The 25,693-nt window shown below is 41.0% G+C and overlaps 1 protein-coding gene across 2 annotated transcripts in view; it reads right to left on the bottom strand.

The window, feature by feature from the left end:
* Positions 1–25,693, bottom strand: part of itfg1 (integrin alpha FG-GAP repeat containing 1) — a 258,075-nt gene that overhangs the window by 191,506 nt on the left and 40,876 nt on the right. For both annotated transcript variants that reach the window (XM_035946300.2, XM_023265997.3), the window contains exons 7-8: positions 23,521–23,570; positions 8,056–8,134 (exon numbers count right to left, since the gene is read on the bottom strand). In XM_035946300.2, coding sequence (XP_035802193.1) covers positions 8,056–8,134; positions 23,521–23,570 — 129 coding nt within the window. The remainder of the gene's footprint in view (positions 1–8,055; positions 8,135–23,520; positions 23,571–25,693) is intronic.

Genomic DNA, 25,693 nt, shown 5'->3' with positions numbered 1-25,693 from the left:
GGTTGTTTTCCCACCAACTGGCCTAGTCTCCATCTATGGGATGCTGCTGCTGACCTTCCTCCAGCCCACTGCTTCCAGCTGCCCATTTCCACCAATCTACTCTGCATTGCCCTTACTATACTTGATTTGCTCATCTACATATTTTTGAATTTACCACCAGCTTTATATGTAGTATATTTAATGCCAGAGCCGTACACCATAGCAGTAAACTATAATCAGTTTCCATGTTAGTTGTACTTTGCATGTATCATCTGTCTTATCATGCATGTATCAAATTGTGTGTTTTATGGTCCTTGTCATATATATATATATATATATATATATATATATATATATATATATGAACATGACGACAAATGCAGCTGATTACGTAATACTTTATGACCATGCTTAAACTTAACTGTGTTCCCTGGGTATTTAAGAGGCCATTTCATTCCATAAGCAGCACTGCACATGCAAAGGCCTACAGTGGTTTCCTGCTTACATTCAAGCCGTAACACAACTCAGAAGTTGTCAGCTCTCACATAATGCCTAAAACAAAAGAATTATGTGAAGCCACAAAGGCAGCCATCTTGGCACTGCTGGAAATTGGCATGAGTGAGAGACAGGTAGCAAAAAAAACTAAGATCTCCAAGACAGCCGTTCATTTCACCAAGAAAAAACAAGCCGAACATGGAACTACCAAATTGCTAGCTGGTTGCAGCAGAAAATGTCTTTCTACCCCACGAGATGACCGTGCACTCATCTGTTTCTTTGTCAGGAATTGTCGTCAGACCTCTAGGGACCTTAAAAATGAGTGGACAGTGTAGATAAATGTGACTTGTTCGGCAAGGACAGTTCGAAACCGACTTCTTGAAGCTGGTCTGATGTCACACAGGGCACGGAAGACACCCTTCATCAAGGAAAGGCAGAGGAAAACCCGGTTACTCTTTGCTGGGGATCACAAGGGTTGGACTGTTGATGATTGGGCTAAGGTTCTCTTCAATGATGAATCCAATTTTCAGTTTATGCCCACTCTAGCAAGCTTACTGGTTAGCAGGAAGCCTGAAGAAGCCTACAAACTAAACTGTCTTGCCCCTACAGTAAAACATGGGGGTGGATCAGTGATGATCTAGGGTTGTTACAGTATGGGTGGAATGGGGCAAATGCAATTGTGTGAAGGGTGAATGAGCCAGGTCATGTACAGGGCTACTCTTGAAAACTTCCATTAACTGGAAAACTCTTTCCTGCCTCCAATTACTGGATTTTTCAACAAGACAATGCCCCTTGACACACAGCAAGGTCAGTTGAAGCCTGGATGGAGAACCAGAACCGTGGCCTGCTCAATCACCAGATCTAAATCCAATTGAAAACCTGTGGAATATCGTCAAACGTAAAATGGAGAACCACAAGCCCAAAAAGAAAGCAAATTTGTTTGAATTTCTGTAACAAGAATGGGTTGCTGAGGCAGCAGAACAATGTCACAAGCTGGTGGAGATCACGCCAAGACACATGGCTGCAGTCATCAGAAACAATGGCTATGCAATCAAGTACTAACTACTGTGTGTATCATGTGACAAAAACAGACAGAAAAGAAAACATAGAATGCCTCAAAGCACTGTTTTTGGCAGTACAATGCCATAGCTATTGATGTAAGAACTTAAGTGATTTTGGTTATTATCAAGAAACCCATGGAAAATGGCTAGATATCAGCTCTTAAATTAAACTCATATGATCTATTTTTTATCATTAAGTTATATACACATATATCTCTATCTATCTATCTATCTATATCTCTCTATGTATATATATAATATATATATATATATATATATATATATATATATATATATATATATATATATATATATATATATATATATATATATATATATATATATCCATCCATTATCTATACACCACTTAATCCTCACTAGGGTCGCGGGGGGGTGCTGGAACCTATCCCAGCTGACTCGGGCGAAGGCAGGGGACACCCTAGACAGGTCGCCAGTCTGTCGCAGGGCTACATATATAGACAAACAAGCACTCACACATTCACACCTACGGGCAATTTAGAGTAATCAATTAACCTCAGCATATTTTTGGACTGTGGGAGGAAGCCGGAGTACCCGGAGAAAACCCACGCATGCACAGGGAGAACATGCAAACTCCATGCAGAAAGATCCCGGGAAAGCCGGGACGCGAACCAGGGACCTTCTCGCTGCAAGGCAGAAGTGCTAACCACTACGCCACTGTGCAGCCCATATATATATATGTATATATATGTATATATATATATATATATATATATATATATATATAATATATATATATATATATATATATATATATATTTATATATATATATATATATATATATATATATATATTGCCCTCACTCTTTTATTTGCATCACTTTCTATCTTCTCCGTCATTCATCCTCCCCACACTCATTCAAGTTTTTTTTTTAGTTAAAGCCACAAAGAGAAAAAAACACAGTGTCATAATAATACTGACATAAGTTGATAGGTCTAAGCTGGGGCCTGACTTCTGTTCGGGGGACATTATGTACAGTATGTCAATAGCCACAAAAACTTGAATGTTTGAAACAATCACAGGGGAGCGCAGAGGAATGTTTCGAGGCGGCATGCTGTTGCGCCATGACAATGTGTCCGTCCACACAGCACCAGGGGACAGAAGCAGCCAAATGCAGCTTTGAGCTGTTGCCCCATAAACCTTACTAAATTGACCACGCGCTGTCTGACTTCTGTTTCCCAAACTGAAATCCCCCTTGCATGGTCACCATTTTCAGAGTGCTGATGAAGTCAATCATTCTGTTAAGGAGGATCTGGAGGCTTTAAAATGTGACCTTATTCCGTGAAGGGACAGTGAAGCTTAAACATCGGTGGACCAAGTGCACTGAAGTTGAAGGTGACTATATTGGAAAAATAATGCAAGAACAGTCTTCTTCTTTTTGAAGTAGCCTTGTATAGTAAGCGCAGAGGATAAGGACCATGTGGTATTTCTGTCTTCACTTGAGCTGCATGTTTGTGCTACTACTGCATGTACAGTGGAATATTTAGGAAAGAACATTGCTAGCTGGAGGCTGACATGCATCCATTTTGAACATGAAGTACAGCTGCTTGATATTGAACACTACATTATTTAGATTTTTCAGGTTATATAGTGTCCATCCATCTATTATATACACTGCTTAATCCTCATTAGGGTCGCGGCAGGCTGGAGTCTATCCCAGCTGACTTATAGTGAAGGTAGGGGAGACCCTGGACAGGTTGCCAGTCTATCGCAGGGCTACACAGAGACAAAAAAATCACACTCACATTCACACCTATGGACAATTTAGAATCACTAATTAACTTCAGCATGTTTTTGGACTGTGGGAGGAAGCCAGAGTATCCGAAGAAAACCCACACACATGCGAAGGGAGAACATGCAAACTCCATGCAGAAAGATCCCAGGTCCAGGCCGGGACATGAACTGGAGATCTTCTAGCTGCAAGGCGATAGTGCTAAGTACAAAGCCATTGTGCAGCCTGGAAATGTCAACAGATGACTCAAATTTGGAAAGAATTATTTCATTTATTTTAGAATGATTGGGCTGATTGTGTAGAGGCACACAGCTGTATAAAATAAAATTTAATAAAACACAAATTAGAAAAAATAAATAAATAAAAAAGACATCCCAAATAGCTTTTTGCTTTAGATGTCATTCAGGTCTGCACTTGTCATACAGAGCCTCGGTGGTGCTGAATTACCAAGTCAAAAAAACCTAACCCTGCGTCACCCAATGTAGGGCAACAACTACAGGCCACTATGGATAGTATATGTTTGAGATGATGACACACACACACACACACACACACACACACACACACACACACACACACACACACACACACACACACACACACACACACACACACACACACACACACACACACACACACACACACGAGCGTTCCAGATACAGATATGATTTGATACAGCGTTTCAGGTGTATCTGGGACGATCTGCCCTCAGCTGTAATCATCTATACAACCATTATCTACAACACCATATTCTAATTTGTATTTATACTGTGCTATATAATATTGTTTAATATACTGTAAAACACTGACCAATAAGGTAAAGTGAAAAGTGAAAAATAAAGCTTTTTTGAATACTTAACACTCAAGTAAAAGAGAAGCACCAAAGAGAGGAGAGATAACTGGTCTTCTTCCAACAGTGTATCACTTATAAAGTGTAATCTGAAGATGCAGTGACACCTAAAGATGTTTAGATAAAGAATAGAAGGAGGAGAAGGAAAACACGCGTGGAGAGTGAGTAACACACAGATAGGAAATGCATCATAGATCAAGAAAAATAAAGATAGACAACGACAGCCGAGGAGGGGCTGAGCGCAAAAAACGGACAGAAAAAAAGGCATTACATCCTGCAAGGCATTTCTCTCCTCTCCTGGAATTTGGCAGATTATTAGAAGTATGACCCTCAAAGGCTTCACTTCCCAGCTAACGAGGGCGACGTCTTGAAGTGACTTTTATAAGCGGAAAGAGGAAGGAAAAAATTTATGAAAATATTAAATAAATGGAAAAAGTTTTTGTCAAGATAAGCTTGAGATTTAAACAAAAAGAAAAAATGTGGCTGCCTCCAGATCTCTCTCTCTCTCTCTCTCTCTCTCTCTCTCTCTCTCTCTCTCTCTCTCTCTCTCTCTCTCTCTCTCTCTCTCTCTCTCTCTCTCTCTCTCTCTCTCTCTCACACACACACACACACACACACACACACACACACACACACACACACAAACAATGGCACTTCCCTTCCTGCTCATACAATTTGGGAAAGGTAAGTTTGTTCACTAAATATTTCATGGACACCCCTATCTGCCATGAGATTAACAGATTAATCTTGTCAATAAGGATGTGTTTATCAGTTTGAAGTTGTGTGTGCATGCTGGTGCTTGTGTGTGTGAGTGTGCATTAGCGCCTCATGAGCCCAAAAGTTAATTAAAAATGCATTAAACATTACACAGCCTATAACAGCACACAGCTCAAACTGAATGATAAGGTCACATAGACAAAATGGAAGAAATTTATCTTAATGTCATAAGAAAATAACAATGACGAAACAAAAAAATCCACCGCGCAGAAAACTTTTCAGATGTAATGAAAGTAATACCATTTTCATGAAAGTAATACCATTTTCATGCAGATACATTTCTATAGTTCTAATTTCTAATATCAAATTGCTAATTGATTGGATGTGCATTGCCTAGTGGGAAAATATCTGCTCATTAACAGAAAATGGTGCATTTTCCATTTTGGTTTGGTTGTTCAGAATAAATACAGCAGAAGATATGTGTAGTCAGCACGAAGTCGCAGGCATAAAATCCAACAAAAAAGAGACATTGCATGAGAGGACATGCAGCTTTGTTTACCCTGCAGATATTTAAGTGGCTCTGTGTTGTTGCTGTTGAATTACAGGGAACACTGTTAGAAAATGTGGAGCTTTTTTCAATAATCTATGTCTCCTCTCAAAGACCACTGACGCAAGAAAGAATATGATAATATGTGCATAATAAATGCAATAGCAATAAGTAAGTATAAAATTGAAATATAGTGACTTCTTGGAAGTGCAAAACAGTACAACACAATGTGAAAATGTGAGAGAAATTGAAACAAATAAAAATCTTGTAGATTATCACTATGATGCAAGACTACCTAAGCTAAGACACTAATAGGAACTCTATCATTATCCAAAACCCTGTACAAGCCAGTCTTTTGAAATGAAACACTGAGTTTTTCCCCCCACCTGCAACATATAGTGCATTAAACTGTAGGTGATGCAGTGTGAAGGTTTTACCAAATAATTCACCTCTGTTTAATGGAAATGAGCTACAAGAAAGTCGGTCTCTCCACCGTCTGGGTGCTGAAGTGTGCCATTGTTAGTCCATTTTTTATTCAATCAATATAAAATTATGAACTAATGGTGTTGCATCAATAGATTGTTGGCATTTGTGAATTTAATCAGAACTGTCAAAGATAATAATTATGACTCCTTTGTAAATTAAAATAACCTGTGGTGAATTCAGTATACTCAGCTTTAACAGCCACATTTAATATGAAATTTTCAGCAATATAGGAGTAGTGAGTACAGGACTTAAAACACACTCAAAACTGCATGGTTATAAAGTGCTTTACAAAGACATGAGCTCTCCTACACAATGGTGTTTCAGAGCTGAGGCCCTGACGCAAATGGCTGCATCTCCGCTAGCTTTTATTCTCTATCTAGGAATACTAACATAGCTTTGCAAGTGGATCCCATGCTGCATTGAAGCTCATAACAGATTAGTGTGTTGGAGATGATATCAGAGGTCAGCCCCAAGTGTGCCTTTGAGGTAGTCGGTAAAATTATAACCAGTATAAAGATGCTAAATTGGTTGTTATGTGGAGTCTTTGATTTACTGAGTAGGCTTGCTGCAGCACTCTCAGTCAGTAGGTATTTGGATAGGTTATAGTGACTAAGACAGGAATGCACAAATCTGGAAAAGGCAATAAAATAATGTAACTGTATAAATAAAACACCAGAATTTGAAAATGTACAGCCTTCCTTTTGCAGCTCGTTCCTGTCACCTTTCTACTCCCACTATACAGGCATGTGCTTCAAGCTGCAGTGCAGTGAGAGTTGCACATAAAACCGCCTGTGATTGGCTAAAGCCCTCGTTCAAGGGCCAGATTTTCTAAAGCCTGAAAATGGAGACAGGAGCAGGTGATGCAGTCAAGTTATCTCTTGGACTACTTGAATTACAATACGCTGAAAGGTTAGCATGGAACTTTCGCCCAGTAATGCCAAAAATACATGCACTCCTTTCCATTAATCTGACAGCATCTGAACGTGCTGGCTTCATATCTGAATGAGTACCCAGGTCATTTTTCCGTATATATTACAGCAACAATCTTACCAGGTCGCACCTGGTAACATTCACATATCACTTTCAACACGGCACAAGTCTGAATTGCATTTAATTGCATTAACTGATGGGCACACACGCGATTCTGATGTACTGGCGTAGCGGTACATATAGTTTGTGACACAACCTCATGCATGACTGTGCTTCTCTGCTTTACTAACATGAGTATGGCTGAGTAAAGCTACGAGGAGCATTAACCTAAATGTTTCATTGTGCACCAACAAATTATAGATTGAAAAGGTATTTTAATTTAAAAACAAGCATAAAGAAGCACCACGGCTCCCCCCTCCCCTAGCTGAGGTGGCAGCTCTGACAAAATGACCACTTTTTGGTACACAGGCTGCAGCCTACAGACTAGAGAGCCAGCGGAGATTTGTTGAGGATAAATGTAAAGCTGAGATGAACAATGAATACTACTGGCCATGATTGTTTAAGGGGATAAGATGTTCACAAAAATCTGGCTCTGTGTGGGATTGTGGATGTGTATCTGAGTGCGTTGTGTTTGACTGTGTGTCTGGGACTCTGTGCGCACATGTGAAATTATTGCCTGCTGGGTAAGGGGTAAACATTTGTGGTTTGTGTGTGTATAGGGAAAGAAAGTTATGCAGTGAAAGAGCAGTAGTGAAACTGCCAAAGCCACAAAGACCAGACAGTCCTATTTGGGAGCCTTTGAAGCTACACAGCTTCAAATTCAGGGGAAGCTTAAAGGACTTTGGAGAGAAAAGGATCTGCCACACACATACAGCTGTATGGGACAAGACATTTTTCAGTACAATCTGACCTAGTACACTCACGGCTATTTCTAGGGGTTTCTGTGTTTGGGAGTTTTTCTTTATTTATTTTTTTTAATTTTTTTTACAGTTTTAATTGATAGTCCAAATACCCACATCTACCCATTTTCTATATCCACTTTATTCTGTGGGGGGTGGCAGGGGGATTGGAGCCTGTCCCAGCCGAAATAGTGTGAAAGGAAGGGTACACCGTGGACAGGGTACATCCACAATAAATGCCAGTACTAAAATTGATCTCTGTGTTAACTGTCACACTCATATGTAAACACAGCAAATGGCAAATCATCATCATTCTCACCAAAATCGACAAAGGAGGAATGTCCGACAGCCTTGGCTCCTGGCTTTAACAAGACCTCAGCTCTGGTGAAGTTCCCATCCTAAGAGAATGACAGTTCGGTGGACAAACAGACAGAGAGAAACGAGGGAAGAGGACTGGATTATGCAGTTTCATAAGTGCCCATACATATTGCAACAACAGGACTTTGAACTGCTGTTTTCTTTAAGGGTTATGAATAAGTCAGCTATGACTAAAATGTAGTGTATACAGTCACAGATGCACTAGATCAGCTGTGAGACAAGATGAAGAACAGTATAATGCAGGAGCTGTATTTTTTCTGTACAGGATCATGGTTCATGGTAAATTTAATAAACCACAGAAAACAGGTCTCAAAAGATGGCTTTTGTGTGCATGTGAAGAAACATGAAAAGTGCATACACTTTAGCCACTGCCATGAATTACATATATGCATATGTTTTCTAGTAGATGCTGGAACACTCAGCCGCTAGATTTTAAATAGCCTCAACCTTTATACTGACATTTAGTGACTATATGTGTGGTACAACCTAAAATCCTCTAAAACTATCTAAATTTTATCCAAAAAATTTTGACACTTAAGTCACACAAAACTAAAAAAAAATTAAAAAATTAAAAAATAACGCATAATATATGTCCAAAAACAGTTTATTTGGTGTTGATTCATATGCAGCTGGTTACAACAACGAGTTTAGCTGACAAAGAGAGTGTTTCAAATTATAATTGACTTGATTTTATTAAACTACTATTCTGCCAAGGAACACGGCGGAGTTATGTGACGATCGGTGTAAGTTTGTCCGTCTGTTAATCTGTCTGTCTGCACCATTACTCAAAAATGGACTGACGGATTGAGATGAAATTTTCAGGGAAGGTCAGGGTTTACACTACCCAGAGAAGAGCCTACAAGGCCTTTCCCCTGCAACATCTTGGTGCCTCAGACCACATTACTGTTATGCTAATTCCAGCATACAGACCACTGTTTAAATCCATCAAACCAGTTCGGAAACAGGTACGTGTGTGGCCAGAAGGGTCTTCAGAGGCACTTCAGGATTGTTTCAACACCACAGACTGGGATGTATTTAAACAAGCTGCCACCTACAAAAACACTACAGACCTCCAGGAGTACACAGAGACTGTCACTGCCTACATCACCAAGTGTATTGATGATGTGACAGCCACCAAGACCGTCACTGTTCGGGCTAATCAGAAGCCGTGGCTGACAGGGGAGGTCTACAGGCTCCTGAAGGTACGAAACAATGCCTTCAGAGCTGGAGACGAGGTGGGCCTGAGGAAAGCTAGGGCCAACCTGTCTCGCGGCATCAGAGAGGCCAAGAGGCAGTACTCCAGGAGAGTAGCTCATCACTTTAGCGACAGCAAAGACACTGAGAGCCTGTGGCAGGGGATACAGTCCATAACGGACTACAGGCCTCCACAGCAGACCCCTGACTGCACCATCTCTTTGCTGAATGAGATGAATGACTTCTTCGGCCATTTTGAAGCAAACAACAGCACCCCTGCACAGAAGACCACACCTCCTCCCAGTGACCAGGTGCTGTCACTGTCTGCGGAGAGTGTGCGGAGAGCCCTCAGCAGGATCAACGCATGCAAAGCTCCGGGTCCTGACAACATTCCTGGTTGTGTATTGAGAAACTGTGCTGGGGAACTCACGGATGTCTTCACAGACATTTTCAACATCTCTCTGAGGCAGGCTGTTGTCCCCACGTGCCTCAAAACAGCCACCATCATCCCGGTACCGAAGAAGTCATCCCCCTCCTCCTTCAATGAATACCGCCCGGTTGCACTCACCCCCATCCTGATGAAGTGCTTTGAACGGCTAGTCATGCACCACATCAAATCCCTCCTCTCACCCACCCTGGACTCCTACCAGTTTGCATATCGGACCAACCGCTCAACCGATGATGCAATCTCCACTGCACTCCACTCAGCCCTCACACACCTGGAAAACAAGGACTCTTATGTTAGAATGCTGTTCATAGATTTTAGTTCAGCATTTAACACCATCATCCCCCAGCAGCTCATCCACAAACTAGACCAGATTGGGCTTAACACCTCACTGTGCAACTGGCTACTGGACTTCCTGACAGGGAGACCACAGGCAGTACAGGTCGGCAGCAAGACATCGAGCACCATCATCCTGAACATGGGGGCCCCCCAAGGATGTGTGCTGAGGCCCCTACTATTCACCCTGCTGACCCATGACTGCACTCCAGCGCACAGCTCGAATCTTTTTATAAAGTTTGCGGATGACACAACTGTGGTGGGTCTCATCATGAACAGGGATGAGATACAGTACAGGAGTGAGGTGAGCATCTTGGCCAGGTGGTGCAGCACCAACAACCTCTCTATGAACGTGGAGAAGACAAAGGAGATCGTTGTTGACTTCAGGAGAGGACACACCCAGCATGCTCCTCTCAACATCAACGGTGCGGCTGTGGAGAGGGTGAGCAGCACCAAGTTCCTGGGTGTGTACGTCTCAGAAAATCTCTCCTGGACCAGAAACACAACATCACTGGTCAGGAAGGCACAACAACGTCTCTACTTCCTGCGTAAGCTGAGAAGAGCCAGTGCCCCGGCCCCCATCATGTCCACCTTCTACAGAGTCACCATCGAGAGCATCCTGTCCAGCAGCATCACCGCGTGGTACGGCTCCTGCACCTCCTCCTCCCCCGGGAGATCAGCCGTCCACGTTAATTCCTGGCAATTCTCAGTAGCTTTTTGTGCTGCCTGCAAATTGCAGTTTACTGCCATTAACTTGAAATTCCACTGAAATTTTCAGTGCTGTTTACTGACGAATATCCCTCCTTTCATGCAGTGAGAGGGAGACAGATACAATGAGTGAGTCAGAGAGCAACATATGCGTTATGTAGTAGTGTGTTTGGGGCCGCATGTGTGGTGAAAGACCATTACTGGTTTTGTGAAAGTCAATTATTGTTTAAACATATCAATGATGAAAAACAATGTATCTGTCTAATAATAAGAATCAGAATAAGAATAATGGGTGTTGGCAACAACATTGTATCCTTTCAAACAATCACAAAGTAAAAAACAAAATTTGTTAAAATAGAGGCAAAACTTCCATAAAAATAGTTCTTTATGGGAAAATATACTTAAAAAAAACAAACAAACAAACAAACAAACAACAAAAAACAAAAAAAAAAACAGGGCTTCAGAATGCAACCCAAAATATGTGTGGAGTGAGATTAAAAGTTTTGTTTAGTCTAACACGACATTTAGCAGATCTGTCTGTCACAGTCTCTGGAAGCTTTCCCAGGTAGATAACATTACTTGGCTGCAACTCATATGAATCTGACTTATATGCCTCATTTAACTATTTTCAAACTCCTCATTTTTACTAACACCTGTCTGAGTTGCATACACTCCAGTTATGTAGAAATATAAGTATAGCATCATCAGCAAAAAATAGTATCAAAGTTGCTAAATTTGGTGATCCCATGACTTTGGTAGACTGACATCAACTGTTGGTCATTGGATTGTCATGACAATTGGTCTGGATATATTCCCTCTACAATAAACAAGTAAGTTTTGTGGTCTACTAACCTCTAATCTAATTTATTCCTTGATTTAGAAAAACATGGACTTTGTGTTGTATCAAATGTTAGCATATGTTAAACAAACGTAATGACCAGTGAAAGAAAATGTAACTGAGTTGCATCTGCTGCAGTAATGCATTAAGCGAGTGGGGACTAGAGGTTTCTCTGTGCCCTGTTGTCCTAGTGTACACTGATGTACCTGACACATTTACGGAACATCAGCAAATTGTAGCTTCTATCAACAAGTGCAACACATTTCGGAGGACATCTATATATCTTTAGATTTAGAAAACAGCCTTACTTACACTCTTCCTGTCAGGGCTCCCTCTCCAGCCTTGGCATCGGCCCCCACCTGATCCTCATTTCCTCCCCCTATTCTCCTGTCTGTCCTCCCTCTCTCTCTCCTGTTCACCGCTGCTCACTCACCCTTTAGCACCGCTCCTCCGCGGCTGCAAATAATACTTTGATTTCTTCAGCAGGCATCCTAGACAGCTGCGCATCAGCCACCTGTCTCATCAACCTCTCCAATAAAGACCGGTTTCTCACTCCACTCCCTGCCAGATCGTAAACGCAGCTCTCGTTGTTAGTTTGTCTTGTCAGAGTCGGAGCCAGTGCTCAACCTGGCACCGCTTTTTTGTCTTTCCACCAGCGGAGCTGCGGCTCCGGGTTCCCAAAACTGGGGCTTTTTCGGGCACCAACTCATTGCTGGGCCTGAGTTGGCTAGAGTTGAGAACTGAGCACGTCACGAGCAGGGGGCGGGGTTACGGTGACTGACGATCAACGGTGAAAACACAGAAGCGCCATTTTTTAAACAGCCGAGCGACTAGTAGTAATGTTTGGTGTTTGTGTTTTGAAAACCGGTAAATATAGACGCCAAATCCAAGCAGCAGCAGTCTGAGGAAGAGACCCAATGCTTCCTAGCACTGTGATCTTCATATGAAATACAGTCGAAGGTAGAAGGAGCCTCTCGGACCAAGCCAGTGTTCGAAACGATCCAGAGGGAGATGGCTGCAGCCGGTACGAGCGGAGCCTTGACTAACTCTTCAACAAAATTAAAAAGCTTAGAAATGACTACAGGGACCAGATAGGGGAGCTGGGATGCAGCAGTTGTCGGCCAAAAAGGGCCCCCATTTTGACCGTCTGCATTCCGTGATTCCAACCGGGTCCCTGAACGCCACAGCAGAGCTGGAGTTGATGCAGGCTGCCGTACAGACCACCGATCCCGATCCTGGTAAGTTTTATTTCTCAAACACCCTGCTGTTACCCCATTATGAATATGCCAGCCACAATAGTCCCACATTAATATTATGAATGTTACGCCAGCTACCATGGTTCGGACACAGGATCAGTGATCGGAGGGTGACTATTGTTTGCTATCCAGTTAGCCGCTGCTAAGCTAACAAGCTATGAAACAATGTCTGATAAAACCTGAGAAAAGCAGCAGCAATATTTCATTACAAGACCTGTATGCAAAACCTCCCACACTGTTACACAACAGCCCATTTAATCATATCACCAAACTATATGGTTATCATTTCAATTTCCCTTGAAGAACCAATAAACTGTTTAACATTATCATTAATATGAGTCTAAAACTGGTTCAAATTATCAAATTAACACAATAAAGTAAAGAGTACTGGTAATGTGCAGCTATTTTTATAATTTCAAGGAAAAATGCTGATTGTTCTGTGATTTTCCAGCTTTGCAGATGTGGAAATTCAATGCATTCATTTTGTATACACATATTTCTTTGGTGGTTTTTAGTTGTTGCTCAAATAAAACAAGGCATTTAGCACTGTTGGAAATTATTACAGGTATTTTTTGTAACATTTTCTAACATCGTATGGACAAATTAAAATTAATCAATTAATGGAGAAAATTGTTTTAAATTACAGATACTATCAACAACATTTCTTGTTCATTTTATTTAGTTGTCAGCCTTGGAGGATGAGGTCCAGTTACCAGGACTGCTACTCTGCAGCTCATCCACGCTGTCCTCCTCTCTACAGGCCAAATCAAGTAACATCTGATTAGACTGTGCAGACATCAACATGATAAATACATTATCTTTTGGCTAATCCTAAAATCACAAAATACAACATTTATTTTAAGTTCATGAATAGAGAAAATAATTACTGACAACTAATATCTTTTTGGGTGCTTTTATGCAGGAAAAAGGGAGTGGGATGCAACTGTGGATCTGCTGCAGTATCTGGAGAGGTCAGAGGAACGGTTCTTGGAACAGATCATAAAACACCAAGACCTGACCACTGCCATGCTCCAGAACATCCAGAAGATGGATGGGAATTCAAACCCTTTGGTTGGACTGTTGGGACGCCTGGTGTCGGTGCTGGAGCGACAGAAATAAACTGCATTGTCCACTACTTCTGCCTTTTCTAGAAAAAAAATAATCTTTTTTTGAACATTCTTTTCCTTCTTAGCTATTTAAGTTCACTTGTATTTTACTCTTGCACTTTGGGTGAATAAAAATATATTTGTGATGAAAGATGCATGTTTTGTCTATAATCTACAGAGACTTTATTCAGTGTTCAGTGCACACTTCTGTTACACACATTTTGACAGATAATCAGTTGTGCTTTTCAAGCAGATTTCAGTCTGAAACATATCAGCAACATACATTGTTTTTTTACTGCCACACCAAGCTAGATAGATAAACTGCACTACTGCAGCAGATACATTATTGAACTGTGCTTACATGACGTGTCTACATACACTACTCAAAAAGTTATTCAACTTTCAGGTGAAATTTATGGAAAATGTAAAAATGTTATATTATATCATGAAAGTAGGGCATTTAAGTAGAAGCATGCAATAGTGATTTCCTCATCTCAAATAATTTATTGAAACAAAAGCTAACAACAGTGGAGAGTATATCACAATAAAAATGTCAATGTCTCATGACAGTTTGGACAGAAACACAGCCTTCAGCTGAAATCCGGTACAATTGTGTCCCACCAGTGGCGTGACCGCGGATGTGCCCAGACAACAGTTGACCTCTGCCTTCCAATTAGCCTTAAAACCATCCATAAAGATAAACATAGATATTATCATCAACGTATTGCGTTTAATTAACTGCTATGTAATGGATGCAAACGTAGTCGAGGCTAAGTAGCAAAGCTAACGCTAACACACCACTGTTAAGAATCAAAACATCTCTGACAGTTATCTGTCTTCTCAAACGTAATCGCTGTTGCCCGTGACTACGATGAAGACAGGTAGCTACTAACAGTTAGATTATTTGTTTCTGGATGGCAGTGTAGGCTTGCAAAGTCAGGAACAGCACTTGCATGTTTATGGTGCGCCACCGTGTTGCGGTGACACAACTTGGCTCCTTGCCAATGGAAAAGCACACCGGCTCTGGCGGGGGGGGCACGAGAACCAAAAAAACACCGTCTCTCACTTTAAACTGAACTAGCACCTGGTGCTCTTTGGTGGAAATGAGCTCTTAGTGTCTCGGGTTCTCAAAACTGCTTAACATCTGTCTGCTCTGCCTGCAGATCGGCTGACCGCACTTTCAGGATCCTGCCGCAGCCCTGACTGGTCCAGCCATCTGCTGGAGAACCTGCCCAGCATCGGCTCTGTCCTGCTCGGCTGCCCACCGACCAGTCCAGACCCACCTCCCTGGAAAACCGGATCCCCGGACCGCTCCTAGCCGGACCTCTGGGATTCCCCCCTCCTCCCGAAGAGAACCGGCTTATCCCTTCTCCTCTGGCTCTCCCCTCTGGCAGCTGCCGCTCTCCGCCACTCCGCCACTCCACCGGCCGCACCAGACGTTGGCAGCCGCCGCTCTCCGCGACTCCACCAGCTACGCCAGACACGCGTCCTCCAGACCGCCGATCCCCCGGAGCCTGCCTTCCCCCCTCCCTCCCTACTGTGATGTCGGCCTTAGTTTAAGTATAGCTCAGTTCCTAGTTACCTATCTGGCTTTAGTTATTTAGTTCCCATTCATTATTTATTTTTAGACTTTTCCCCGCCTGCCTTATTAGATTGTATTTGGTATCTGCTTAATAAATTTGTATTAGTTTGATCTGACTCTGCCTGCTCTGTGCGTCCTCCCGTGGGTTCACAACCACCCTCCCTGACACTTCCCCTCTACACTGCATGAGTCTCATCATGTGCATTGGTCATGCCATGTCACCCACCCAACAGGTAAACTCTCAGCCTATGGGAGACAATGACAAATGATACAACCTCAGTGTTTCCTCTAGGATCTTTTCCTGCAGCGGCGGCAGCCCCCCCCCCCCCCCCCCCCCCAAACATTTAGTGCCAAACAGTGTGGCAGCAAATTGTGGGTGCACCTAAACTGCGTGCTTGTCCATTTAAATGAACCATCAATACACCGGTGCAGCCAATATAAAACATTATTCCGGAGCCTTCAAAAGTCAGAGTAAAGAAGAATGAGGACTGTAAACATGAAAACCAACAGTTCACATGAGAACATTTCTGCACATTATTACCAGGGATAAACTTTACACATTACATTTCAAGGAATGAAAAATGAGCAATTTCAAATAAATAGTTCTCTCTGTGTAACAGCACGAGACAAACTGATGCAACACTGTTCTTGCGACACTGATATCGGAATGCAACACTCTCCATTACATCGATTTTCTGTGTAGAGGGTAATTCCACAACACAAAAATCAAATGTTGCCCACATCCACTCCCATTTGATGCAGAGGGAAGTCAATGTTTCAACAAAAACCTTTCCAGAGTGCACATGTGGCTTTAAAATATCACTTTCTAATCAGAAAACACAGACATACACCTTAAACATTGCTGTTTTTTTGGTACAGTCAGCTGCTGGTAAATTGCAATAAAATAACATCAACTGACTGCCTTACATGCACTAAAAGTGCCTTTTAAAGGCTGATTGTATTTAGGCGATCAGTAATTGGTTTGCACAGTATCCTCAATATGAAATAACATCAGTAATGATAGTTCAATATTGGTTGGTGGCAGCAAGGTATGGTATTGGTTGGTGGCAGCAAGGTATGATAAATATGGTTAAATAATACTAACGAGGCAGGAGGGTTTGAAAAAAGTCATGAGACACTTTCACAAGGCATTGTAGGACAGAACAGGTGCTACTACTAACATTAATGATCGCTCTGTTCCGTTAAAGTGCTCTAGTGAGCCATCACAGGGTGACAGTAAACCAGCATGTGCAAGAGGAGGATCCTAAAGTTGAAGCAGTTAAATGAAATTCAGCCTTCACTGATTTTATTATTTTAATGTCAAATTGTCTTCTCTGGAAAAAATCTACAGTACCACTGAGTGCTGATACTGTGCAGTCTGTGTAGGTTGTGTGCAGAGGTCTTGGAGTGGTTTTTGTGAAAGTAGTTCTAAAACGCCAAATTGTGTTGTTTAGCCTTCTAGATGTGTTGTGATATCACTTGTCTAGAGAAGTATGATAGAAAGTGCCCACTTGATCATCTTAATGACAGCCTCATAGTCATAGTCTCTCACTCCACCCTGAGGCATTAGGATTAGTGGACTAATGAATAGTGCTGCCAATGTGATGGGTCTGTAAGATTTATGATGGTGTAGGCTGAAGTTTTCATCCCCCATATCGTAGCTGTTAAATTTAGAGACTCTTTACTTAAAACGGTGTGTAAAATATCACCATCCAAAAAAAACTGAGTGTAAATTGTTACCTCACTTTCACTGAGTAGATTATATGACTTTGTTTTTACCGTGGAATATGAATAATTAACTTGTGTGACCCCTTGAAGTTGGAAAATTGCTATGGTAGGAACTCTGCAATGATGTGGGGTTTAAAGCAGTCCTTGGCTTTATCCGTCACAAATATCATCAGCATCTTGGTCTCTAAAGGGATTTATCCAGAGACAGACTAAACTGCTATTGTGTCACCAAAATTCATGGCAGGTGTCCCCAGGCTTGTCAGCAACTGTAGTCTATTAGAACTCTGCCTGTTGTATCCGAGGTGCTGGAGAAGTGGGCGTCAGAGTTGATAGTCATAGTCATAAGTTAGGTTTAGCTTATCAATCCACAGAGACTGCTACCTATTTCTTTTGGGAAAAGATTATATCATTGATGGATGAGGATGGTACTGAAGAAGCTAATCTTGATCTTGGAAAATCTTTCGACACAGTAAATCACTGTATATTTACGACCAAGCTATCCCCAATTAATTTTTCATGCAATTACATAAATATAATTATATATAAAAGGAATATTGCATTACGTGTATGTTCATCACCTTAAATCCACCGTTTTTGACATCAACACTGTTTTCTCATAAGAATCTAGGCTGAGACCAATATTACTTAATTTATATGTTAACGATTTGTCCCCTGGCGTGATATACAGAGCCAGCTATGTGCTGGTGATGCAGTGATTTATATGACTGGCTGCACAAAGCAGCAAGTTCCCTCGAAAATTCTGAGTGAAATGTGCCACGTCTTAATCAATCATCTCTCAATCTAAATGCAATCACAACTGTGACTATGGTCTTTTCAAAATGGAACACGAAACACTACAGAGCCAGGTATAAGTATGCTACTAAAATACTATGACTGCATTTGAATGTATGGATGTCTAGATTGTTCCAGTCTCTCCTTTAGAAGTCAGATAATATGCCAATGAGATACGTGTAAGCAATTTTAGATATATAAGTCAATGAAGTTAGAAACAGCTATGAAATGAATGCTATGATCACTGCATATTTCAGTTTGTCTGACAAACTGAGCACACGCTAACAAATCAAAAATCACTTGTAGATCAGAAAATCCAACAGCTTCCATGACTGTCAATTTTAAGTACACAAAGACTTCTGAGTTGGGAATGCTTTTGTAGCACCCCAGCACCCATAATTTAAGACTACGGTGACCTTTAAGGAGTAGTGGTAATTTAGGATACACCTTCTTCAATATATATATCTTTGTCTCATTTTCAAGGTATTATACTATACTAACCACAACCATCCCACCCCTCCACTCAAGATATTTATCAGACAAAGAATATTCTGGTTACCAGAGGGACTACAAAATCAGACTGCATCATTCCGATTTGAAAAAAAAATGCTATCAGGGAGTCAGTATTTTCTGTAACAGCATCTAAAGAATATAATTTACTGCCAGTGCCTATCAGAGAATCGATAATCTCTATTTTTCTACTGGCTGGTTGAGGTCGAGGGGTATTATAAATCAAACGTGAACCTAAGATTATCATCTGCGTACCATTATTACTTCTGTCTGTTCTATATTGACCTCATGTTTTTTTTTTTTTTTTTTCCTCATTTTTGTCTTATTTTTTTCTGTAGAATTCTCAGTTAATCATGGTTGTGCTGCATTGTTTGGTGGGCGTGTACTGCCCTGGGTGCACTGGTTTTGTACCAGGCCATGTAAGATCTGTAGGTGTTGACTTCAATGTGTTGCTTCATTCTAATTTTCTGCATGCTGCCATTTTCAAACTGGTGAGGGACAACAGCAGACAAAATATACATTCAAAACTGCAGAAAAAATTGACATGTTTCTGAGATATCCTTCTGCCAAACAAAAAAAAAAAACCAAAAACAAAACAAAAAAAGTTTAGAATTCACTTAGATGCTTAAAATGATCTTTAGATGTTCTCTGGAATTCTCCGTCTTTATCCTCTCACCTGATCAGCATCCCTTCCACCCGTCACATATCCTACTGGTCTTTGGGCATGGCAGTTTATTTGCTCTGTTTTGCTACTGCTTGGTCTGTCTCTCTTCACACACATTCTGTCTCTGCCACATGCTTCAATCTCCCTTGTTTCTCTCTTCTTCCTTACTCTTATTCCTCTTCTCTGTGATAAGATAGACTACTGTTCGACTTGTGCCTTGACCTGCTGAATTTCAAATAGGTCCCTTTGACAAAAACTCAAAGCCACGGTCTCCCCTCTCTGCTCTCCCAGAATATTAACTAGTCCTGTGGCAGTGCCAACAATCCTGCAATCCTAAGCTCACCACAGCTCTGCAGACTCATTTGTTGCATTAAGGAAACTAGAAAAGCACTCAGAGAGTGCAGTACTCCGTCAAGGCTGTTCAGTTGACATATCATTTCCGACGGATGAAATCCAGGTGGTCATTTAATATAGATATACAAACAAAATGACCTTGCACTGAGCACAGGCATGTGTTATGCATGTGCATGTTATGTATGAATACCAAATTGCGTGTAAATTACTCTTATAAAAGTCTGTTGATCAGTTCATCACTTTTGGCAAACCTTTGTTTTGCTACTGTTAAAATAACCGTTCCTTCCATGCTTTTATTTTGAAGATGTATTTTTATTGTTGCAGGCTTTTATTTTGTCACCATTCCAGCAGCACAGAAAGTGATTCTCTAAGAAGCAATTTCTTGACATGACGAAGACGCTGCCGAAAAGTCAGAAAATTCAAATAAAGATGAAAGACAACGGTTACACGCTGTTGCTGTCTAGCAAAGGATGTGTCTAAACTTAGAAGCAGCTGCAATGGGGACAAGCTCCTACGGTGAAGAAATGAGTGAAGGACAGAAAGGTGAATTTGTGTTCAAAATAAGGCTGTGACGGCTGAACTTAATGTGTCTGGCTGGGGTTTGCTACATTGCGTGACCTAAATATGTAGTGGACGGCAGGAATTGATGGGACTCAGAAACAGCCCACAGTTTAATCATTTGTTCCTTGTATGATTTCCAGCTGATAAATCACAGTCAATTTGTAGTAGGATCGCAATCATGTGATCGTCAGTGGGTAACTGACACAGTGTTCACATCGTGGTTACAGCGACGCCGTGCTGGTTGCTATATCTCCCAAGGGGAAATCTTTAACAAAGCTGTGGATCCAGACTATAAGCCGCATCACTGCCAAAATCTAATCACTTGGTCCTTGTGTCATTTCTGACCTTCTCTGAAAATTTCATCCAAATCTGTTGCCCTGTTTTTCAGTAATGTTTCACACAGACAGACAGACAGACAGACAGATTCACAGATTCACAGACAAACGTATGCCGATCGTCACATAACTCCGCCCATTCCTTGGCGGAGTAATGACCGGGTCATTCCTCCATCTGAAACGATAGAAGAGAAATGGCACGATAGACACTTTTCTATCGTTCTCACGATATGTATCGTCACATCGTCCAGCACTACGGTCAATGAGACTTCTGCACCTCTCAGCAGGTATTTTGGCCCACTCTTCATGAGCAGACTGCTCCAGTTGTCTCAGGTTTGAAGGGCGCATTCTCCATACGGCATGTTTCAGCTCCTTCCACAGATGTTCAATAGGATTTAAATCAGGGCTCATAGAAGGCCACTTCAGAATAGTCCTATGTTTTCCTCTTAGCCATTCTTGGCTGTTTTTAGTAGAGGTCGACCGATATGGGATTTTCAAAGGCCGATGCCGATACCGATTGTTAAAAAAAATTTCAGCCGATGGCTGATATCTAATCCGATTGTAGAAGCCGATTTTTAAGGCCGATATCCTTTTTTTTTTTTTTAAAGCACATCGATTACAAAAGGCAAATTAAACACTAAAAGTATATACATGTATGTATTACAAATTAAATACACTAGTAGAACTCTAACATTTATTGAACACAAAAAGTGAAAAAGTACAATAACATAAAAAAAAAATACTTACAGTTTACAAAAAATACAATTAAAAAGTAACCTGAAAGTGCATTTGCTTGTTCAAGTATAAAAGATAAACATGATCACAAAATAAAAACTGTAACAAATGCTAATTAAATAACGTAGTGCAGTTAAACATTACATTATTATCCGCTCTCTGAGTGCCGGGGGACCTTCTAAGGGAAAATCGGTCGCGGCAGCTGCCCGTACGGGTGCCTGATCACAAATCGGCTTTTTATTTGTAAATATTGGCCAATGGCCGATATTGAAAAAAAGTCCATATATCGGCCCAAAATATCGGCCGGCCGACATATCGGTCGACCTCTAGTTTTTAGCTTTGTGTTTTGGGTCATTATCCTGTTGCAAGACCCATGACCTGCGACTGAGACCAAGCTTTCTGACACTGGGCAGCACATTTCTCTCTAGAATACCTTGATGGTCATGAGATTTGATTGTACCCTGCACAGATTCAAGACACCCTGTGTCAGATGCAGCAAAGCAGCCCCAGAACATAACAGAGCCTCCTCCATGTTTTACTGTAGGGACAGTGTTCTTTTCTTGATATGCTTCATTTTTGCATCTGTGAACATAGAGCTGATGCCTTGCCAAAAAGTTCCAGTTTTGTCTCGTCCGTCCATAGGACATTCTCCCAGAAGCTTTGTGGCTTGTCAACATGCAGTTTGGCAAATTTCAGTCTGGCTTTTTTATGATTTGTTTTCAACAGTGGTGTCCTCCTTGGTCGTCTCCCATGAAGTCCACTTTGGGTCAAACAATGACGGATGGTGCGATCTGACACTGATGTACCTTGACCTTGGAGTTCACCTTTAATGTCTTTAGAGGTTGTTCTGGGCTCTTTTGTTACCATTCGTATTATCCATCTCTTCCATTTGTCATCAATTTTCCTCCTGCGGCCACATCCAGGGAGGTTGGCTACAGTCCCATGGATCTTAAATTTCTGAATAATATGTGAAACTGTAGTCACAGGAACATCAAGCTGCTTGGAGATGGTCTTATAGCCTTTACCTTTAACATGCTTGTCTATAATTTTCTTTCTAATCTCCTGAGACAACTCTCTCCTTGGCTTCCTCTGGTCCATGTTTAGTGTGGTACACACCATGTCACCAAACAGCACAGTGACTACTTGTAACCCTATAAACAGGCTGACCTACTGATTAGAAGTTTGTAGACACCTGTGATGCTAATTAGAGGACACACCTTGATTGAACATGTCCCTATGGTCACATTATTTTCAGTCTTTTCTAGGGGTACCATCATTTTTGCCCAGGTCTGTTTCATGAGTTTATTTTTTAAAATAATTCTGTTAAACCATGGTTCAAAAGCAATGTCTGATTTTCATTGGTTAATTTTCATAGAATTTTTATTTATTATTGATTTTGTCAGATTCAAATTATTTCTGTGACCATTGTGGGGTTTTCTTTCATTAACCGAGGGGTACCAACAATTTTGTCCACGTCTGTATATCAGCTTCCTAATGGCGGCCATACTGTAGATCCTTAATTAGTGACCAACAGTGGCTAAAATCAGGGGACTGTAAACACGCCTTCGTAAAGAATGTTGTTCTTGTGTATGTGCAGAGATCATTGGTCTCCTTATTCTCTGCACATGCACTAGCGGAGACCATATGAAGACCTCTATATTCACTTGACTGATACAGCCAGCATTAAGATGCCACTGGTACATAAAATTTCATGCTGTAGCACTGAGGATACTCAAAGTTCTTTAAAAAATATGATCCACACACTCATGTCCCATGTGGATAGACATCTCTTTTAGAACTTTATTTACTAGTCAGGAACCACTAAACTAGTTTGCTGACAGCCATCACTGACAGTTCACTACATGAAAGCTTTTACAGAATACACAGTTGAACTCATAAGATATTTTTAATCTAGTTGCGGCTGTAGTAACTAGGGCTGGACCCGAATATTCAGTCGAAACGGTGGTACCCGAATATTTATATTGAGATCTGAATATTCGGATTCACCCCCACCCGCCCACCTCCCTCCCCCATACATAGGAATACTGCAATGTTGATACAGCAATGTGATATGATTTAACAAAAGAGAGTATATGAACGCAAATACTCATAAAAATGAAAAAAAAATGCATGTGCAATTAAAGAGGAATGAGTGACACACAACTGCTCTGAATAAACTGGACTTTTGAAAAGTTGCAGAAAGGAAATCTGGGACAGGAAAGCACACAAAGAAAAAGAAAGTGAGCTAAAAAGGCATATTACCTTGTTGATCCAGGTCTCAAACTTGGAGTCTTCAGTTGTCAGGAACAAATCTGAACAGGGCACAACGGGCAAAAAGAAGAAAGGATTCAAGTCAGATCAATTAAGTAATACAATGGGTCATTTGGTAATTATAATCAAACAAGGAACTATTGAGCTATAATGAAGACAGTGCTGTAGATTAGTGGGAATAACACCACTGAAGATATATAATATATATAAAGACCTGACGAACTGATTAGGAAAAAGAAGAAGAAGAGATCGATGAAGAGCCAGTACTTGGACTACTAATGATGCTTTATTTATACACTTATACTTAAAGGTTTTATATGTGAGATTTTGAAAATTAATATACCATCAAACAAGCTTTTGCTATGTGATGCACAGTGGCAATCTCCAGAAATGAGCTAGCTCCAAAAGTTAGCTAATCCCCATAATTTACAGTAGAAACAAACATGTTTGTAGCCTGATTCCACATCACTAAAAATGAACCTAAATGCTTAGTTTTTTTTTTTTTTTTTCCCAGACAAGGACACTTACACACGCGGACAAAACTGTTGGTACCCCTCAGTTAATGAAAGAAAAACCCACAATGGTCACAGATATAATTCGAATCTGACAAAAGTAATAATAAATTAAAATTCTATGAAAATTAACCAATGAAAATCAGACATTGCTTTTGAACTGTAGTTAAACAAAATTATTTTAAAAAATAAACTCATGAAACAGGCCTGGACAAAAATGATGGTACCCTTAACTTAATATTTTGCTGCACAACCTTTTGAGGCAATAACTGCAATCAAACCATTTCTGTAACTGTCAGTGAGACTTCTGCACCTCTCAGCAGGTATTCTGGTCCACTCCTCATGAGCAGACTGCTCCAGTTGTCTCAGGTTTGAAGGGTGCCTTCTCCAGACGGCATGTTTCACCTCCTTCCACAGATGTTCAGTAGGATTTAGATCAGGGCTCATAGAAGGCCACTTCAGAATAGTCCAATGTTTTCCTCTTAGCCATTCTTGGCTGTTTTTAGCTTTGTGTTTTGGGTCATTATCCTGTTGCAAGACCCATGACCTGTGAATGAGACCAAGCTTTCTGATACTGGGCAGCACATTTCTCTCTAGAATACCTTGATAGTCATGAGATTTCATTGTACCCTGCACAGATTCAAGACACCCTGTGCCAGATGCAGCAAAGCAGCCCCAGAACATAAGAGCCTCCTCCATGTTTCACAGTAGGGACAGTGTTCTTTTCTTGATATGCTTCATTTTTGCATCTGTGAACATAGAGCTGATGCCTTGTCAAAAAGTTCCAGTTTTGTCTCGTCTGTCCATAGGACATTCTCCCAGAAGTTTTGTGGCTTGTCGACATGCGGTTTGGCAAATTCCAGTCTGGCTTTTTTATGATTTGTTTTCAACAATAGTGTCCTCCTTGGTCGTCTCCCATGAAGTCCACTTTGGCTCAAACAACAACGGATGGTGCGATCTGACACTGATGTACCTTGACCTTGGAGTTCACCTTTAATGTCTTTAGAGGTTGTTCTGGGCTCTTTTGTTACCATTCGTATCATCCCTCTCTTCCATTTGTCATCAATTTTCCTCCTGCAGCCACGTCTAGGGAGGTTGGCTACAGTCCCATGGATCTTAAATTTCTGAATAATATGTGCAACTGTAGTCACAGGAACATCAAGCTGCTTGGAGATGGTCTTATAGCCTTTACCTTTAACATGCTTGTCTATAATTTTCTTTCTAATCTCCTGAGACAACTCTCTCCTTGGCTTCCTCTGGTCCATGTTTAGTGTGGTACACACCATGTCACCAAACAGCACAGTGACTACTTGTAACCCTATAAATAGGTTGACTGACTGATTACAAGTTTGTAGACACATGTGATGCTAATTAGAGGACACACCTTGATTGAACATGTCCCTATGGTCACATTAGTTTCAGTCATTTCTAGGGGTACCATCATTTTTGTCCAGGCCTGTTTCATGAGTTTATTTTTTTAACAATTCTGTTAAACCACGGTTCCAAAGCCATGTCTGATTTTCATTGGTTAATTTTCATAGAATTTTTATTTATTATTACTGTTGTCAGATTCAAATTATTTCTGTGACCACTGTGGGTATTTCTTTCATTAACCGAGGGGTACCAACAATTTTGTCCACGTGTGTAGGTTT

This window comes from Amphiprion ocellaris, chromosome 1 (assembly GCF_022539595.1).
Source record: "Amphiprion ocellaris isolate individual 3 ecotype Okinawa chromosome 1, ASM2253959v1, whole genome shotgun sequence".
Classification (NCBI taxonomy): domain Eukaryota; kingdom Metazoa; phylum Chordata; class Actinopteri; family Pomacentridae; genus Amphiprion; species Amphiprion ocellaris.
The sequence above is the reverse complement of the archived record's forward strand: the minus strand, read 5'-3'. Positions and strand labels throughout refer to the sequence as shown.